General features: G+C 40.7%; 1 protein-coding gene across 6 annotated transcripts in view; it reads left to right on the forward strand.

The window, feature by feature from the left end:
* The window catches only part of WDFY2 (WD repeat and FYVE domain containing 2), a 180,587-nt gene that overhangs the window by 143,514 nt on the left and 15,928 nt on the right, over positions 1 to 21,145 (forward strand). For all 6 annotated transcript variants that reach the window (XM_054664800.2, XM_063791867.1, XM_009426927.5 and 3 more), the window contains 1 exon segment: positions 9,333 to 9,459. In XM_054664800.2, coding sequence (XP_054520775.1) covers positions 9,333 to 9,459 — 127 coding nt within the window.

The raw sequence follows: 21,145 nt of genomic DNA on the forward strand, positions 1-21,145 counted from the left end.
TATTAATATGCTTATGTTTTTTGCCTCTGGTAGAAAAACAAAGCAACACCCTCTCAATCCCATGTCTTATAGCAAGTTCCTTCTTATTCTCTTAATAGCAATGCTTCTTTTTAAAAAATTGTGGTAAAATGTATAAAACATAAAATTTACCATTTTAACCATTTTTAAATGTGCTGTTCAATGACATTAACTACATTCACACTGTTGTGCAGTCATCACCATCCATCACAGAACCTTTTCCATCTTGTGAAACTGAAACTCTGTTCCCTTGGACATTAACTCCCCATCCTCCCCCTCGGCCCCCCAGTCCCTGGAAACTGTTACTCTGCTTTCTGTTTCTATGAATTTGACTAGTCTAGGTGACTCATAGGAGTGGAATCATGCAGTATTTGTCCTTTTGTGACTGGCTTATTTCACTCAGCATAATGTCCTCAAGGTTCATCCAAGTTGTAGCAAACAACCGTGTTTCTTAAAAGAATATAATTTTCCCAGCTGCTTCATATTTTTCACTTCCAATTTGCCTTCCAGCTCCCTGCAATCTGGTTTGTCGTTATTACGCCACTGAAACTGCTGTCCCCGAGGTGACCAGTGGCCTGCTGGGACACGTTGTAAACCTTGTCGTACTTAACTTTTCAGCAGCATTTTACATTGTGGCCATTCCTTCTGGCTGTAACGGCCTTCCTTTGGCTTTTCTTCTATGACGCTGCTGGCTTTCTCAGGCTCCACTGTGGTCTGCGGTTTCCCAGGATCTTCCCTGGATCCCCTTCTCTTTACGCTCTGTGCTGTCCCTTGTCATCTCAGCCATTCCTCCCAGTCCCAGAGTAAAATTGTCATTGTCCTCAAATTCTTCACAACCCAGTGAGAGAGACAAAAGCTAAAGCACAGTTCTAGTGCATCGTGGCAAGGGCTGGTGGGGAGCAAGCACCTTGCGCTTCTGGGAACACAGAAGGGCAGCCCACTCCAAGGAAGTGGAGGCAGTTAGTGACGGCCTCCTCAGGAGTCTGCCTGACCTCAGCTCTTTGGGGATGTGTAAGTATTGAGTTCATGGAAAACAACTGAGAAGAGTATCTCAGGCAGAGAAAACCAGCGTGTTCAAGGCAAGGAGATGTGTGAGAGCATGGCTCTCTAGAGAACTGCCACTCTTTTTTGGTGGGAACACTGGGTATGAGGGAAGGAGAGGGAAAGTCAAGGTGGAGGGGCAGCCAGAAAGCAAGAGTCACTTCCCATCACTGAGACCATGCTGGGCATATCCAGTGGTCACTGAGAGACCATTAAAGAGTTTGAAGCAAAGAAGGTAACCTGATTGGATTTTAAAAGGTTGTCTGGCAGTAGAGAGTGGAATTGGAAAGCTAGTAGGGAACTGTCCCTTGAGATGGGACTGTGACAGTGGGAAAACAAGGAATGGATGGATTCAAGGTAGGATTCAGAGGTGCATTCCGCAGGCCTGGTGATGGACCTGATGGTTCCCAGGTTTGCTTTAGGCAGAGGTGGCTTTCAGCCTGACTTCTTGACTCTAAAGTAATCAGGCACTCACCCACTCACTGTATGGTGGCTGATAGGAGCTGTGTGAGTTTTGTATTGTTGCCTCCAGGTCAGAAAAGAGACAGTAGCACCTTCTAAGCACGCTTGTCAGCCACATATGGTTCAAAGGTCCCGTGTTTTGCAGGCTTGTTCTGATACGAAATATGACCTTGGCATTGTGTCTTATCTTTCTTAAAGAGTTTAAAGCATTTTCACTTTATTTTTATCAAGAAATATATTTGAGAAAAACAGGCAATGGCCTAGGAAGGTCACTAACTAACAGGAAGGCAAATGTAGCAGGTTAGATGGTTACCTTATTATTGTTCCTAAACAGTAGTATCTGCCCATCACTAATGTGGCTACAACACAACTCATTCCTGTAAAGCTAGAGTGAGGACCTTTAAGAGAGTCCATGGTGATTTAGACATATTGTTGAGCTCTTCCTAAGTAGTAGGCTCGTTCTGGGCCCTGGGAGGTCCCAAACACAGCAAGTCTCAGTTCTGGGAAAGAGATTTTTGTAAGGACAAAATGAACACCCTAAAGTTAATCCAGTTCCATTAAAGGGCAGCTTTGCAGGTCCCATCACTCCAAATCCAAACTCAGAAGCAGACAGGTCTTCAGTATGTGTCCAGAGTCGTAGCCCTTCACCCCATCATTCTCTCTTACAGTACAGAAGGTCATACAAAAATGTGGGTTAATGAGGGAATCGACCTAGTAGTCATGTCCAAAGGCCAAAGCATAACATTTTTCTAATCCCTAGGGATTTAGGAAACTAGTTTTATGTTCTTATGCTCCCTCTGCTGGTTTTCTTTCTGGAGCTAAATGCCAGATATCATAGTTCTTTGCTATTTCTGCAGAAAGTAGAATGTATTTCTATGAAAAAGTCGTAAAGTAACTTGAACAGAGGAGAATTTTTTTTTTGTTTTTTTGAGACAGAATCTCGCTCTGTCGTCCAGGCTGGAGTGCAGTGGCATGATCTTGGCTCACTGCAACCTCCATCTCCCAGGTTCAAGCAATTCTCCTGCCTCAGCCTCCCTAGTAGCTGGGACCACAGGTGCCCGCCACCATGGCCGACTAATTTTTGTATTTTCAGTAGAGGCAGGGTTTTACCATGTTGGCCAGCCTCCTGACCTCAAATGAACTACCTGCCTCGGCCTCCCAAACTGTTGGGATTACAGGCATGAGCCACCGCACGTGGCCAAAAATCATATTTTGACCATTGGAAATTAATAGTGTTAATACAGTCTTTTTTATTTCTAAGAAATTATTTTATTAGCATGAGCATATTTGAAACAGGAGGGCTTGAATGTAAATCTGCCAAAGCATACTAATTAATGAATAATTAAATACAGACTTGTTCATGAGCTGTTAGGGGACTCATTGAAGGCAACAGTGTAACTATAACAAGAATAACTAAACAAACTAAGAAAGTCACAGTTCAGTGTAAAGATGCAAGTTCATATAGTTTAGAACTTCAATTTTTGTTTACAGTGGAGACTCACACAGATCCAGTTTATATAAAGTGCAGGTCAAGAGATGTGAATTGTCATCCATAGTCAGTCATCCGCTCTCTCTATATATGATGGTGCCAGGAAATGTGGGTGAATAAAACAAGCATAATCTTTGCCCTTATCCATCTTCCAGCCAGCATGGAATGCATGCATTAGACCAGCGGTTACAGAGAATTCATCCAAACATTATGAGTAGCAGGTGCCGTGGAGCCCTGATGTGCACAGAGGCTTCTTTGGAAGCAAATAATAAAAGGTCCACTCCTCTTGGGGATAATTAAAGGGAGGCTTCCCAAATAAGTGTGTTTTTGTTTTTGTTTTGAGACAGAGTCTTGCTCTGTCACCCAGGCTGGAGTGTAGTGGCACGATCTCAGCTCACTGCAACCTCCATCTCTTGGGCTCAAGCAATTCTCCTGCCTCAGCCCCCTGAGTAGCTGGGATTACAGATGCACACCACCACACCCATCAAAGTTTTTTTATTTTTAGTAAAGATAGGGTTTCACTATGTTGGTCAGGCTGGTCTTGAACTCCTGACTTGAGGTGATCCGCCCACTTCAGCCTCCCAAAGTGCTGGGATTACAGGCATGAGCCACTGTGCCCAGCCAGAAGTGGTGTTTAAATAGCACCTTAAGGAGAAAAAGGAGTTATGTAGGTGGTGGGAACATTCCAGACCTGCAGAACAGCAGCCTAGAGTGGGAAAATGTTAGCAACCACACAAAGGCAAGTGACCTTACAAGTAGTGGTAGGAGCTTCAGGCATTATTCTCAGGTTGGCGGGAAACCAGTGATGAAGTTTAAACAGAGTAGTGACATGGTTTGCATTTTAATAAGCCACTGTGGCGGCAGTAGGTGGTAGATTGACTGGGAACAGAATGGATGGAGGGAGACTGTTTAGGAGGTTACTGCTGGAGTCCCTTGGAAAGCTGACTTTGTTTGGACTGGGGGACAGCAGTGTGTGTGGAGACAAGTGGAGGAGATTTAAGATCTGTTTGGAGAACAGGGGTCAGCCGCATTTGGTAACTGCATGGGGTAGCAGTGACTCCCAAGGCTTCTGTCTGGAGCATGTATTGGCTGGTGATGGCATTTCCTGAAACCTGGAGTACTGCTGGGAGAGCAGGTCTAGGAGAGAATAGCACTGTGCTTGAACTGAACACTTCCCTGGGGTGGCAGCAAAGAGACAGCTGGGTGAAGAGTTATGGATCTCAGGAAGAAGGTATACTCTAGAGATGGAGGGCATTTAGCTTGACAAAAACCCTTGTCACTTCACTCTAGAGCAAAATGCAGCAATCAAAAGGTCAGATATTTTATTCAACAGGCTCTTAGTCTCCTTTAGCCTCATGTTGGCCTGCACATATTACCCTTGAGGGTGTGGTGTGACACTCCCTCTGCTAAGTTACCAGATCACACTCTGGGAAAGACAGACCCAGCAGTTTCCAACCCTGATTTTGTAACACTCCACGTGGTCATTCACTTTTGCAAGGTATGTGGTAAAAGTCTCAAAAAAAATTAGTTCCCTAAGCATTTTGGTAATATATATTAAATTTCTAAAAATCTTTATACTCTCTGATTCATTTCTACATTTGGGATTCTCTTCTAACTAATTGGAAACCTGAACAAAATTGTATGTGTAAAAATATTCATCTTAGAAAAATTTATACTTAAAAGTTGAGAAAAATCTAAAAATAGTTGAAATAAGATACATACGTGGGAGATATTAGCCAACCACTAACAGTTATATTTATGAGAGTATATAGTAGTATACATTGTATAATTATGAAAACTTTTATTTTAAAAATATTTTGGTGATTTTTTTATTTTGATAAAATACATGTAACCTGAACTTTACCGTTTCAACCTTCTAAGTGTACAAGTAATGCACAAGTCAGTGACATAAAGTACATTCACAGTGTTGTACAGCCATTGCCACTATCCAATTCCAGAACTTTTTCATCATCCTTAATAGAAGACCTGTGCCCACTAAAGAATAACTAGAAAACTTTATTTGTAAGAATTAAACCATTTTTATTTAAAAATTATTCTGTAGGTCATATTAGGGAGGTCAAAGGAAGGGAGAAGCATAAAATGAAACACTGAAAGGGACCAGAAAGATGGATTAACTTGAAATGAAGTCAAATGAAATGGAAGAAATGCTTTTTGTCATTTAAAATAGAAACACTGGAAAACCACAAGCATTGAAGCCCTGGGCTCTGCCCCCAGTGTGGGTTGGGGTATGAGATATGTGTCTGCACTGCCTGGAATGCAGGGTAGCTGAAGGTGGTTGACTTCCTCTGCTGCCAGAAGTGTTAGGAGAAAGAACTATACAGTTCATCAGGAAGCCCTGTGTGCAGAGAGATGCAGGAAAAATTCCCTCAGAAGGGAGAGGCCGTTTCCATCAGCAGCTCTCCCCACTGCATCTCTGATCCTGATGTCTTGCACAGCCTTCCCACCAGCCGCCATCCCAGGCTGTCCTGGATGCCTCTTGCTTATTGTCCTCCTATTTCTCTCTGCCACTCAATGCAGCAGATCAGTTGAGTAAACATTTACTGAGCACCTCCTGCATACCAGTCACTGTGTGCTGTGCTGGAATACAAAGATACATAACCCAAAGTCTGCGGTGGGGACAGACTTATAATCCAACCAAGTTCAATATAGTGGGGTCTGTGTAACAATAGAGATATGCACAGAGACTGGAACTTCACCTGGATTGAAGGTGTTGGGAAGGCTTCCTGGAGGGAGAAAAAGTTACTTGGGTGATAAAAGGCAAGACAGGCACTCCAGACAGGGGAAGCAGTCACATATCCCGTAAGAGAATGGCTCGACCAAACATAACATGCATGCTCTTCTGTTCTCAAAAGTAATCCATCATCTTATCATTGTACATTTTTGGTAGGTAGAATGTAAGTCTTATTTCATTGTATCTGCTGAGCCTAGCACAGTTCCTCCACATAGAAGAGGCTCAATACATGCTTGTTGAACTGATTTGAAATGAATGCTGTGATTTATCATTTATAGGCCAACTTTCAAATGACCTCATTGTTAGGACATTTATATAGAGCAGGCATGGGACCCCAGAGTTATTTACTCCCTACACCATCCTAAACTTTTTCTTGTCTTGCAGCTTTTCGTTCTATCTCTTCCACTTTGGGCCCTGGGAGTGTCTGATGAATATACCCTGACTTGCTTTAACCAGATTATCTATTTGCCTTCCTAACTCTCTGTGTTGCCAAGAACTCCCCTTCCTAGCCCTGACCCCTTCTGGCCTGATATAATGTGGCAAAGCTAGAGATTGGTCTTGTTTTTAAGACCTTAATTGATCTCATGATGGCTGGGATAGCATAGAATAAGCTGACTGGCCTTAAGGCTGACTCAACAAAGGACACTGTCACAGAGATTGTATAGATGAGGTCTCCTGTACTGTAATCATAGCTGACATTTGTTGAGTGGTGCTTCCCATGTGCTAGGCACTGTTGTGTGTGTTTATATATATTAACCCAATTAATCTCAACAATACTGTGGGTTAGGTACTATTATCATCCCTGTTTTACAGATGAGACTTCTGAGGCACAGAAACGTTAAGTAACTTGTCCAAGGTCCTATACCTAATGAAAATAGGGCTGAGATTTAAGACTAGATCCTGGTTCCAGAGCCTGTACACTTATAATACCATATCCAAACTTTCTCTTCTATCCCCATAAACCATCCTCATCCCATAGCACCAACAAAGAAGGCAGAGAGCTGGCTCCTCATGGTGCAGTGTTTTTTGTTTTGTTTTGTTTTGTTTGGAGACGGAGTCTCACTCTGTTGCCCAGGCTGGAGTGCAGTGGCGTGATCTCTGCTCACTGCAACCCCTGCCTCCTGGGTTCAAGCGATTCTTCTGCCTCAGCCTCCCAAGTAGCTGGAACTACAGGCGCGCGCCACCACGCCCAGCTAATTTTTGTATTTTTAGTAGAGACGGGGTTTCATCATATTGGCCAGGCTGGTCTCAAACTCCTGACCTCGTGATCAGCCCGCCTTGGCCTCCCAAAGTGCTGGGATTACAGGCGTGAGCTACCGCACCCGGCCCCATGGTGTAGTGTTCTTAGATGTGTAGGTATATATCGGTCAGGGAAGTCTAAAGGTATCTGTCACCTGGGTCATGGTAAGCCCTATTTCAATATTTCCATGTTGATTCTGACAGAATGAACAACCCTTCCAATTAAGTCTTTTTAACTGAGTCAAGTAAGCCTTTCTAATCATTCTTTTTACCAGGGCCCACCATTATTAAATCTGATGACGCCTTAAAGAACCTAAGCTACCCATTTCACGTGTTATATAGGGGAAATCAAACACTTGCCACCTTTCTCTTATCTAGCCCCCAGTTGGAGTGGCTTAGTCAGTCAAGTGAGACCATCTCAGAGATTGTCCTTGAGATGGGTATTCCATGACCTAAAGATGTGAGTAGTCGAACAGATGCAGGCATCACATTAACAATAGTAGTCAGCCAGGCACATGCTTCCCATGCGCTAGGTACTGTTTTGTGTGCTTATATATATTAACCCATTTAATCTTAACTCATTTAATCTAATTAACCCATTTAATCTAATATTAACCCATTAATAGATGTCATATGCCTGTTTAATCTGCCAAGAACAAAGCCAAGGGCATTTCTTTCATATTCTTACTCCTTCATTCAATCATTTGCCCATTTGTCCAGGCTTGTTGAGTGTTTGCTGTAGGTAAGCCAGGCAGAATTCTAGGTTTTGGTGATCCCGTGGTGAACAAGCCACAGTTCCCGCCCTCCTAGAGCTTCTGTTCTACTGGGGCAGGAGACAATGAATTTAAAAAAAAAAAAAAAAAAAAGAATAATCAGGAGAGTGATGAGTGTAGTCAAGGAAGATGTTTCTGAGGAGGTGACCTTTAAGCAAGAACTTGTGTAAAGTGGAGAAAATGATCTTTATATTTGCATTCATCTGCTCCTTCATTCAGCAGACAATACAGTTTAACAGACAACACAGTGAGCGGCCTGTCTGCATCCATCACTGTGTTTGGTTGCTGTTGTGGGGAATGTTGGTGGTCGGGGGTGAGGGCTGGGCTACATGCAGTGGCTAACCACATATGCACTTGGGGAAGCCAGTTTATTCTTACATGAGCAGGAGTGTATACCAGCAGCATGGGGTGCAGGTTTAGGAAGACGCTAGGAAGCATAATCCAGAATAGTAGAGTTTGGGGTTCCCCCCACTTTTTGATCTTAAAAAATGTCTTACTAAGAAAAGTCATATGACAAATAAGAAAGTATTCTCCTGAAACAAATGTATGAGAGAAACTTCCCTGAAAGCTCTTAAGTGTAGCACTTCATTAGAACAAACTGATAATCTCAATAAGAAAAATGTCAGATTCCAACAAATGAGAAGCTATTTTATGTTCTTTTCAGAATATAATATTTTTAATAATGTAAAAAATTAGTATTTCTGACATTCTTAAGTGTTTGCAGCCTTTGTGCACATCTTAAGTGGAAAAAATTCTTATTGTTCTCAGTATATAAGGGTTTGATTTACAAAGGGACTACCATAGAAAATCTATTATAATATTTTATAGCCATACCACTACAGTAATCCTAATAACCCACATCTATACTGCACAACAAGTTTAGAGTGGTAGAATGGTCCTATGTAATTGATCTAATTCTCACCACAACCGTATGAAGTAGGTAATGGCTGGGTTGATGTTTTCATTCTTAGTAATAGTCATAGTGGTCATGGTGTTACCATCATCTGCATTTTACGGTTGAGGAAACTGACATTTAAGAACATAAGAAGTTTGCCCGGAATCTGTAAATTAAAATTCCCAAAGAGCAAACATAATTTTAAATTCTGATATTGTGGCCTAATTAAATCTGATATTCAAGAATAAAAAATCTAATTGAGCATTTGTAAACCCATTTCCTTCTCATCTGTTATTGTCAGGGGTGGGAGGCAGGCAGCAGTTAAGAAAATGTGGTTAATATTTCCAAACAGTGCAATATTTTCCATTCTTCTTAGAATTATGTCTCCCTTTTGAAGGTCAATTTATTGTCTTTTTTATTTTCTTTTGGTCTTTACAGTAATTGATTTTATGGTACATGAAATGTTGGTGAAAAATGCTTAAAGGGTGGGAATTTCCTTGGAGCCAACTTTTTTCTCTTTGGGGACTTATTTGATTGTTCTTTCAATAAGAATTTATTGTATGCCAGGAACTGCACTAGGTCCTGTCTCCGCTGCATTCACATTTCTTTTGTGGGTAAGAGTCTTACCTTGTGACTGATGTCTGGTTGTGTCTGTCCTCTCAGGTGGGGTGACCGCTCTCTGTTGGGACCCAGTCCAGCGGGTGTTGTTCTCAGGCAGTTCAGATCACTCTGTCATCATGTGGGACATCGGTGGGAGAAAAGGAACAGCCATCGAGCTCCAAGGACACAAGTAAGGTTGCTGGTGCTTTCATAAAGACTCTGAGAAAAGATTCTCAGCTGACAGCTAGAACAAAGGAGTGCAGCCCAGTCTGTGGCAGGATCTTAGCATGGGAAGGAACATGGCGGGAACACAAATACTGGCCACTTTGATTTATAACTGTGTAAAACTGTGTTTATATACTTATACCCCATTTTATTCCACAGAGCATCTGAGAGTGCTTACAAAAACCATAAAATAAAGTAATGGCAGTGAATAAATAAAAGGTAAAAATTAGAACTGGGAAGAATATAACAGTAAAAATTTGAGAGTGAGGGGAAAAAAGAGCTTAAAAATACAAGCTGTGAAGGCTTACAAAATTTATATAATTGAGTTCAAATGTGGCTTCAAGCTCCTTGGCAGCATACGGAAAAGAGGAGAGGTAAGATCCTTCACAGTACATTTTGTACTTGACCAAATATTTATTGAGTACTTGCCTTGATTCATGTCAGGCTCTTTTTCCTTAAAGGATAGATTTTAGGGGCCTGAGAGGAAGTACAGAGAAAGCCTTGCATTTCCTTGGAGCAGTTCTCAAATTTTGCTGGGTACAGAGAATCTCTGAGATGTCCGGTCCCTGTCTGCTAAGATTCTGGTTGCCGTCCGGAGCGGTGTGGATCTGTGCTTTGACAAGCTTCCCAGGCAACTCCCCACTGGTGACCCTCAGCCCACACCCTGAGACGCCTTGCTGTCCCTGGGGCCAAAGCTTAATCTTTTTGCATAAAAGAATGTTAGATCTGCTTTACAAATCTAGTGCTCATCTGAATTGTTTTTTAGTTGTAAAGTTTTCAAAACGATATTGAGCAACCCTTGACAGCCATAAACAAATGTTTGTAATGCTTCTATGAACTAACCGGTTTTAAGCAACACTAGCTTTTCCTGTAAATCTGCTTGGAAACCCTAGTTTCAAAATATACTCCTAAATAGTTAAATCTGGTTTGGAATTGTTGGACATAAACTAACTAAATTTTGGATGGCAGGGCCTGTGTACAAATACTTGTTTTAGTTTTAGAATTTAGTGTTAGAGAAGTAGCTACTAAGCCCTTCTTTCTCATGTTGGAGAACAGAACAGCTGTCTGGGGTCACTCCTGGCTTGTGGGGCCACTCAGACCTTGTCATCAGTTCATTAGAGGAATCATTCCCTTATGTTTATCTTTATGACAAGGGAACACACATCCAGGTCCTGTAGAAGGAGTTCACATCATCCACGTAAGAGAAGAAAAAAGGAAGCCAGGGCCGGGTGCATTGGCTCACGCCTGTAATCCCAGCACTTTGGGAGGCCGAGGCGGGCGGATCACAAGGTCAAGAGTTTGAGACCCTCCTGGCCAACATGGTGAAACCCCGTTTCTACTAAGAATACAAAAAGTAGCCGAGCATAGTGGCGCGTGCCTGTAATCCCAGCTACTCGGGAGGCTGAGGCAGGACAATCACTTGAACCCAGGAGGTAGAGGTTGCGGTGAGCCGAGATCACACCATTGCACTCCAGCCTGGGCAACAGAGCAAGACTCCGTCTCAAAAAAAAAAAAAAGCCAAAGCACAGTTGTGTTTAATAACACTATTATCATCTAATCTGCCAGGTAATTCCTGCCAACTTGGACTCTCTCAGAGAAGTGAAATGCAGGTCTTGAATGAAGATGACTAATATTCACTGGACTCATTCAGTTTCACTCCTAACTAGTTTTATTTGTACACAGTGGTTAATAAAGACTGCAAGCACTTTTGCACGATTTCATGCACCAGATGCTGAACTGCAGCAGTGCTTAACACCAGCATCACTGTGTGCAGAGGGCCCCTGACCTGAATGGAAAATGTGGTTCTGGGAAACTTACGCCTACAGTTTGTTACGAAAGGAAAAGCTATAAAGTTTAGATAAGTTTCTCAGTCCTAGAAAAATAAAACTTTAACAAATAGGTCTTCCAGTTTCTAAGTACAGACTTGGCCTTTTAGAAAATGGAATAGACCCTGCTTGGAGTCCATGCTGATAGAATCATGCCCTTAGAACTTGCACAGGTAAGCAGGCAGGCTGCTGAGATCAGGAGCCACCAGGCAGAAGTGGCTTTACACAGGATGAAGGGCAGAAGGCCTTTGCCTGGTGCTTTATTTAATTCAAGCTTAGTAATACATAAAGTGAGCTCTATGAGGGACTCCTTGTCATCAGGTTTTAACCCCGGGGAGGGGTTGCTCTGGTATCACAGTGCCAGCTCCTCCAAAATTTAATTTAAACTTCCTCAGCATCAGTCAGTGTCAGTCTGTTAGAGTGGGTCTGAATGCCAGGGTGGGGATAGAGAAGTCCCTGGAGCTGCCAGAAGTAGGGAGATGGCATGGAAAGAAGGTTTCGGGATCATCTGGCAGAAAAGGAGACCACTTTCAGGCAGGCAGGGAACAACTTTCGCAGCCGCCATTCCTTTACCCTGAAAGTCAGCTGCTGGCATTCAGTGATTTTCGTATTTGAGTACACCTAATATTTTGTGAAAGAGCTTTCAAAACACACAGACTCCGTTCAATCTTGCAATAACACTATAAAAGAGAGAGCTCAGATATCATTTTTAGAAGAGAATATTGAGGTATTCAATATTAATATTCAGTATTAAGACCCCAGCTGGCAGCTTAGGTCTCTGAACCTTAATTGAGTCCAGCAGGGAGCTGCTTAGCACCTTTCGTATACCCAGCCCTCAGTAAGGCACTGGGGATACTAAAGTGAGCATTTATTGACTAACACATGGTCCCTGACATGCCTGGTGATGTGTGCTGATGCTTAGGCCTCAAGGCTGCCCTTTGCTTTCCTACAGTTCCTGGTTAAAATGACTGATGGTGGCCACAGTTCCAAATTAGGGGCATAATTGGTGAGCCTGGAAACCGGGGAGAGCAGACTGGCCTCCCCAGGATAGGGAGACTGCCTTTCCTTGGTATGGAAATGTCCAGCCATTCTGTTGAGGGACAGCTGCACATGTCTTCTGTTCTGAGTTCCACAGCTTCTTACCATCCTTCAGCAACAGAAAATGTGACATTTTTATAACTAGCTTGATTTGGTGTGTAAAAATCCCATAAAGCAGAGAAAGCTTTAGCACCAAAGAAAGTGATTGATGACAGTGAAACTGTTTCCAAGTCCAAGGGAAAAAAAGCTAAGAAAGTATTCTTTTATACAATATTATCTGCATTGGAAGCATTCTGGTGTATTTATTCCCTGTAGCAAGTGGATCGTGATTGTGTGCTGTGCTAGCTCTGTGGGAGGAAGGGCAAAAAAAAAAGGTTCCAGATTCCGGGACCAGTTATGTTTGCAAGCATCAGTTACTAGTTGGATGGTTATTACCGAAACATAAACCTGGACACTTATTGTCCCATGCCTACCTTGTCATAGCTAATAACGGTACTTGGTCTTTTTAGAACCCTTTTAAATTCTTACATAATACTGTCATTTCTTGACCAACTTCACGCCTGTAATTTTTCTTTCTAATAGTGTTTTCCTATCCTTCTAAGACTTGATGGTAATTTAATATAACCTAACTTAAAGCACCAGTAAAGATCTTTGCTATTCCTCATGTTGGAACCTTCCACCAAGACTGGATTCAGCAGCTTATGTGAGGCTAGGTCACAGCCATGACCCTTGGCACTTCCAGTCTCTGTATTTGCTTTCTCCTTCCAAAATCCAAGCTCTTGATTTCTCTCTTACTACTCTTACCACATATGAGAATTTTGTTTTAAGAGTCCTCAAAGCCTTTTGGTAAAGAAATAGGCCACTTGTAAATAAATATACATTGACAGAATTTGTGCTTTTCCCCTTGTATCAAGTAAATTGCATTGAAAGTTATAAAAGGAGTAGAATTCTTGCATTCAGCTTCTGGGTTAGAGGACAGGTGGACAAGGATCAGTACAAATGACAGCTTTCTGCTCAAATCTGTGAGATTTAAGAGCATTTCCCACTGTGGTGCTAGGGAACTGTTAGGATAGAGGGGACGAGATGTGTCTTTTTTATTTCTAACTATTTAGCTAAACACATAATAGATCAAAATATCAGCTATGAGAGTTTTCATAGAAGGTAGAATCTTCTCAAAGACAGAAGGGCTGGAAAATGTGGTCATTAGTGTGCAGGCCTCTGAGTCAGGTCAAACTATATTTGAGCTGGCCCTTCTGCCAATGGCCTGCAGCCTCAGGCGAGGCACTGCACCTTTCTGATCTTCAGTTTTCTTATCTCTAAAATAAGGACAAAATTGGAAGGAAAAACCCTCACAAGGTTGTCAAAAAAATATAAATGATGTAATGCATATAAAATAATCAGCCCAGGAGTACAGGCCTGTTAAATGGCGGTTGTTAAGATTACTCTTGTTAATAAAAAATTCCAAGTCAAAAATCCTGCCTTGGGATCTGACTACTGTTTCTCTCTGTAGAATTTCCTATGGAAATATTAACATATATTCATAACTCAGTCAACACATGTTTACTGAACTCCAGCTACATACCAGACTTTGTGTTAGGTACTCAGGACACAAAAGTGAGTTAGGAAATAGCCCTGCCTTTGTGGAGACGTGCTAGAAGTATGAAAATAGGCAAAGGTGGCACCGTTCGCCAGTTTTACTGGAAAGTGGGAGGCCTCAGTGCAGGGGTCACTCTTGGTTTGGATGTTAGATGAAGAGATTCTCATAGTTCTCAGGATTAGGAGGTTACCCAGAACAGAGAATGGCATGAACTAAAATACAGTGGGTTTAGGAAATACAAGTGGACAGAGGGCGAGAGCCTAATCTGAACCTCCACCCTGCCACCAAACAGCAGAACATCGCTGGTGCTCAAACCAGTGCCCCCAGACGGGGGTCCCTGAGTTCAGGTTTAGCCTGGCAGTGGGCCAAGGATCCCTGAGGAAGCAGATCCCTTTTACGGTGCTTTGGCTTGGGATGACCCTACATATTATTGTCTGGGAGACCTCACTTGTGTGGATTGCTCACAGCCTTCTCTGGTCCTTGGAGCTTGGAAGATTTATGCGTATAGGAGAGTGAGATCTCTGGTAGTAGAAGCATAATTAATTAGATGCCCACTAAATAACCTAAACTTTTCATCAAAGAAATGAACAATGCTATACATTTGAGTTCCCCTTACTCTTGAGGGATGAAGAAAGGCTTAAGTTGACCGTCGGGCAGATGTTAGCTTGTGTCTGAGATCTGTTTCTCTAAAAAGGATAAGGTCTTCTCTACCCTCTCCCTTAATCATCAGACACAGGACTGGCTTCATGGGCATGTGACATGTGCAGTCACACAAGGCCCCATTCTTAGAAGGGCCTCACACTTGGTTTAATGAGCTGCTGCCACCATCTTGTAATTCTTAATCAAGTTTTTTAAAGGGACTCTGTATTTTCATTTTGCACTAGTCCCTCCAATTATATGTTTGGACCTGACAGACATATGTTGCTGCTAGGACTGGTGAGAAAGGAAATGAGGCCATCCCACTAACTGTAGTATTTATAGATGGCAGATCCTGGTGGTTGTGAAAAGTGGGGGCTTTGTGCACTTGTAAGAGCATTTGCAGTGCAGTACATGGTAACACTCATCCATGAAATAATGACCTGTTTGAAATGCTTTCTAGTATAAATGCTACAGTGATGTCAGCTGAAACATGAATGTTAGAAGGTATCTGTTCATTCTTCGTAACCCCTAACGTGTAAACCTGGGATGTTCCCTCACCTAGCTTTTAACTGAAAGGTGGTTATATTTTGAATCCCTAAATCAAGAAGTCCCAGAGCAGCTTTATTATCAAACTTGGAATCCAGCATTCATCACTGTGTTTCACTCTTCTGTGTTGGAATATTAACAGCACTGGAGTCCCATAAATTATGTATTTGTTGCTGAATGTTGCTGCCAGCTATGAGTGGCAAAGCAGTTCCTTATGTAGCTTATTTTGGTTTTACAAGATCATTGATGTGTATCAAGATGGCTCAACAAATGAAATGTAGTTCAAATCATAGAGTTACGAGTCTGTGCAACTAGATTGATTTTTCTTGCCCTTGAGTGTCACAGTGGTGGCACTCTATACTTTAAAAAGTGTGAAATAACAACCAGGAGAGATAGGGAAAACCCAATTGGCTTTTAAAAAAATGAATACATGTCAAAGATTTTATATTAGGCATTAATTAATAATTAATTAACTGGCAAAGTAAGTGGTTACTGCAGTCCAAAGGAAAATCCAAAGAGTAGACACATACATAGGCAATGGAGAATGTGAAAATGAATTTGTTAGCAGATGCACAGCTGGCTCTCCCATGGGCAGGGTGGAGTGTGGGATTAGGTGTGTCTTAACTGGACAAGATTTGTTTGCAGTAATATCAGTATTCTTTAAGAGTTGTAAATAGATTAGTAAAAATACTAAAAGGTGTAGTCCCCTGTAGAATCAGATAGCCCAGAAAAGTGTGCTAGACAACACCTGAAGTTCCGCTGAAAAGATACCCAGTGATCACTTTTTGCCCATTTCAAATCTTTCTCAGTTTACCTGACTGTGCTTCCCCCCTCCTCCCCTGTGATCATAATAATCTCAGTGATTATCCTTCATAAAACAAAAACAAAAACAAAAAACCAGGCTGGTCTCATGAGGTTAGTCCTGATTATTTATATTGGTACAGTAAAGAGTGTTAATTAACCATATAGGCCACTCGGATTTGTTTTGCATATCCAGAGCCACAGAGTATTCAACAATTTTGTGTTAAGCCCACAAAATTCACTTCTACCTGGAAGTTTTTATAAAGAATCTTGCACTGGACTTTTCTTTTTCTTTTTCTTTTTTCTTTTTTTTTTGAGACAGAGTCTCGCTCTGTCCCCCAGGCTGGAGTGCAATGGTGTGATCTTGGCTCACTGCAATCTCCACCTCCAGGTTCAAGCTATTCTCCTGCCTCAGCTTCCCAAGTAGCTGGGATTACAGGCATGCGCCACCATGCCCAGCTAATTTTTGTATTTTTAGTAGAGACAGGGTTTCTCCACATTAGCCAGGCTGGTCTTGAACTCCCAAAGTGCTGAGATTACAGGCGTGAGCCACTGCTGAACTGGACTTTTCAAAGCCTCTAAAATTTGCCATACCAAGGCTAGGAAACCAAGCCCAAGAAACTCTACTATATTTCACCTACAGTATTTGCAACAACAGTTGAATTCCTCAAAGTTTCCACCATTTGCTAGGTTCTTGGCCTGGTACCTTCCTTACCAGCTGTAAGGCCAGGACCCTGTAAATCAGGTACCAGGCCAGTTTTCCTGGGAAGGCTTTGTAAGTTGGCTGTATGAGTTCTTAAAGTGGCTAGTCATATCTGATTCAATGAGCATCATTCTCACACATGACACTCCAGGTTATACAGTTGATTTGCCCAGTTACATCTTGCGGATAGATTCTCACTGAATCGATGCAAATAACTATGTTTCCATGAAAATTAAGGAATCTCTGTAATAGTTTTCTTAAATTCTGGGCAATGAGTGAGAATTGGGTATCATTTCTTAAATGTTTTGATTTAACTTATAATAACAGAGTTTACGAAATTGTGGGTTAGAGATAGCTTTAAAATAGAGAAAAGGCATCCTCATATATCCAGAAAATAGAACATTAAAACAACATCAACAGTATTCCAGACAAATAACCACAATAAAATTTCCCTCTTCTGTTCATTCAGTTCTATGAATGAACTGTAATTAATTCTTGTTCTGATGGTTCTTGGTTTAGCAGTTCACATTCAAGAAGCCATCTGCATCCAGACTAAAAAGGGTCCAGAAATCCAAGGAAATCCTGACTCAATCCGCTGGCACAGCTTAAAAATTATCTAAGCAATGTCAGCTCAGCGGCCTGTGCCAAAGAGTCTGTTCTTTGAAATATCAATATTTTAAAATACTTAGTACAAATAGTTCTTTTCCATGAAACTCTGAGGCTGTCCTTTATTGAAGTCACAAACGCTATAGCAGAGCCTTCAGGCAAGGATCAGAATAATACAGAAATTATCTACAGATGATAGAGATTTTGTAACGTAAGGGTTAATTTGTAATTGTGACCAATGATATCAGAATGAGGGAAAGTAAAATTCCCCATTGGGATATGCTATATAACTCTTTCCTAAGAATTGTGATCAGTATTTCCCCAAGGGTAAAAACATATTATAGACAATAACGACATCAGGAAATCTCCACAGTCTTCCAATAAAACATGTAATTTCTGAAATACTAATAAAATGTTTTACCTACTGACTTAACCTAGAGCAGGCTGAGGATCTCTTCCGATCTGACAGTTATTCCCATTTACTCTTAACATAGTAACACATGAAACAAATGCAATTATTTATAGCATTTCTTTTTAAAAATTTTTCTGCTTTTTCAGACAAGGTCTTGCTCTGTCACCCAGGCTAGAGTGCAGTCGTATGATCACAGCTCACTGCAGCCTCAGCCTTTCAGGCTCAAGTGATCCTCTGATCTCAGCCTCCCTAGTAGCTGGGACTACAGGCATGTACCACCACATCTGACTGAGTTTTTAATTTTTGTAGAGACAGGGTCTCACCATGCTGCCCAGGCTGGTCTCAAACTTCTCGGCTCAAGCAGTCCTTCTGCCTCAGCCTCCCAAAGTGCTGGAATTACAGGCATGAGCCACTGCGCCTCACCACATTTCTCTTTTTGTAAGATGAGGGAACAAGTCTTTATGATTTTCTAGGACCTCTCTGGGAAATCTTAGGCATAAAACACATCCTAAAAATTTTATTTTTTCAAAACAGAGGTTCAGTTTGGAAAGGCAAAACCAGAGTTGTATACAGTAAGATCTTCTTCTTCAAAGGGTTCCCTTGTCCTTTGTTCCCTGCTTTCAAGGCCAGACTCCCTTACTCTCTGTGTTCCCTTGCCCTGGGAAACAACCTTCCTCTCAGTCTTTATCTATAGAGCCCACATTCCACATCTGCTACTCACTCTGTAAATCACCCCTCCCATCACAACGCCCCCTCCCCCGACTGCCAAAACTGTTTTCCCACCGGTGTAACCACATCCCTGCACTTCTCAAGTTAGCCAACCGTGTTCGGCTTAGATTGTGCTGTCCAACTCTAGCCAGTGGGGACTGGAAACAGCAGTAGGAGCCAATGCGTTAGTGATAAAGCTGCTGCTTTCCTTTGTTGGATGTGCTCTTGTGATCAGACTAATGAGCAGAACCCTTCTGCAGAAGTAAACTTTGCCTTGCTGAGAAATCAACTATTGGAGTGTTCATTTCATTTATGACTTCGAGCTTTATTTCTAACAAGAGTTGTCAAGGGAATTTTAAGTAGGGTAAGACAGGAGCACAGGTGTTTAAGAAGCAATGTCTGGTTATATAATCAAAGCGGTAAAACATTTAAAAATAAACATAGATGATAACACAATTTTAAATAATTTAAAATTCTTTTCACATGTGAGTACTCCTTGTTCTCTCTCTCTCTTTTTTTTTTCTTAAGAGCATTAATCAAGTCAACATAAAGCACTGAAAATAATTCTGGTGAGACACAGAATGTCTGCTAGCTAGGCAGATTCCACAGAAGGTAAAGAACATCCTTTCACATTGTAGGCATTAATCAGTAAAGTAAGGAAGCAAGCCATCAAAACTGAGGGAACTTAGCCAAAATTGTAATAATGCATCTTATACCTTTTTTTCAGACTAAAGTATTATAAGCCAAAGCAAGTAAAACTGACTTTCCAAGTTTTGTCCTTCATTTTTCTCTTTCATATTCCAGAACAAATAGACACTTTAGTATTGCCCTTTTCATCTTCATTCTCTCGAAAGTATACAATGGAGTTTTCCAGAAGCTACATAAGTGATATTATGATTATGATAAATGCAGAAAGATGATTATCCAGCTCTCCTATTAAGCCAGACATTAGAAAGGCTTGCAAAAATATTAAACAATGTCATTTTTCTCATCAAAATTTTTTGTTTTGGAAAATATCTTTTTTTACAGAATATGTGACTTATGTTACAAATGGATTCATCATTGCTATTTTCAAATGAATTAATATTTTAAAAATTTCTCAGTTTTAATTCCAAATTAAGTAAATATCGATCATTATCACTTACTAAACCAAAGCTCTTTGGTGTCGTCAAATAAGTTGTAAGAGTATAAAGGGATTGTGAGACCAAAAAGTTCAAGAACCACTGCTTTGATACAAAGCTACCCTGTTGTGATTTGAAAAACAAAAACCACTGTATTTCTTTTTCATTAATGCTCCTGGCATAATCTCAACCACCCATTTAAATTATAATAATTAACCACAGAAACTAATTTATATTTCATAGAGAAAATTAGGAGGAGGGAGGATATGGACAATTGGAAATCGTCCCATATAATCATTTTAGCAGACTAGCAAAACTCATGAACACACATTACTGAAATTCCCATAGTGACACAAGGCACTTTTACATTCCCTTAAAGTGGCAAAAAATGAACTCCTGTATTGACACAACTCAAAGGTATAGCCTCACTATAGCATAGAAGAATAAGAAGCAAACATATATAAACTTAATATTATACTTTATAATCAAAGTCACAGTATTCTAACTTACTTAGAAATTATCTAGGTATCCAATGATTATTGATTAGCTCAGGTTAACATTAGTCCATTTTGTTACCTAAAGACCTTGGAAATTATCTTTAAGTTGATACGCTACAAAACATAATTGCTATTCATATAAAAAGTTTGTCAGAATAGTTATTCAATTCAGCTGAACACAAATTTATATTTTTAATAATCTTAAACATTATGTATGAGTTCATTTGACCAGCTATCCTGAATAAATTTAGGAGAAGTAAAAATAAAATGCACACTTGTATTCTGTTCAACACTAATAAATCAGAGAAAGATGTAACATTTTAAAACCTATGTTACTAGTCTCATTTGCCAAATGAAACTTAATTTTATGAACTTGGATTCTTAAAATATTACTGAATTGGCTAGCAGTTTCTATTAAAAGAATTTTTATGTTTAAGTCTAGCGGGTTCAAAATATTAGAGGTTTGATGTTCTGTGATTTTAGGAGGATTCAATTTATAAAAGCACTTGTTTATCAAACAATCAGAACAAGTTCTTTTAATTTAAAAGGTATCGTAATCCAATTTATTGACACCCTCTGGAAATAGGAAAGCATTCCACACACAGCAAGAGGTGAAGGCTTTTCTGGATTATAAACACATAGACACACACAGCTTAATAGCTTTAGTTTTTCAACTTCAGCCACAGATCAAGAATAAATAGAAACACAAAAAAATCACCAGTCCAGATATCAAAGAGCTGTTCTCCTTCCCAGTAGAAACAAAATTCTTCATTGATTTGAGCTCAAAATAGACGAACATACAAAAAAAAAAAAAGACCAAGAAACTATGTACCCTATTCTGTCACCCAATAGAGAATAGATCTCTGTAATCCATTGCTAGCAATCACTCAGACCATAAAACTAAATTCTCCATCATTTTTGCCGCCAAGAGGGAATAACTTGTCAGCCATGCACAAACTAGAAAGAAAAATAAAACAGAATCAGGAGAGAGAGAGTAAAAACTAGAGAAATGGAGAGCCTGTGAAATTCAAGTCTGTTACTGCTATGGATTCACTCTGGGAGCCAAGTAAAGGCATGCCTGGTCCCAAGCCACTTGTGATGTGCACACCTCAGGCAACACAGTTTACCTGGCTGTGTCAGGTAAATCCAGTGGGCAT

The sequence above is a fragment of the Pan troglodytes genome, chromosome 14 (genome assembly GCF_028858775.2).
Source record: "Pan troglodytes isolate AG18354 chromosome 14, NHGRI_mPanTro3-v2.0_pri, whole genome shotgun sequence".
NCBI lineage: Eukaryota > Metazoa > Chordata > Mammalia > Primates > Hominidae > Pan > Pan troglodytes.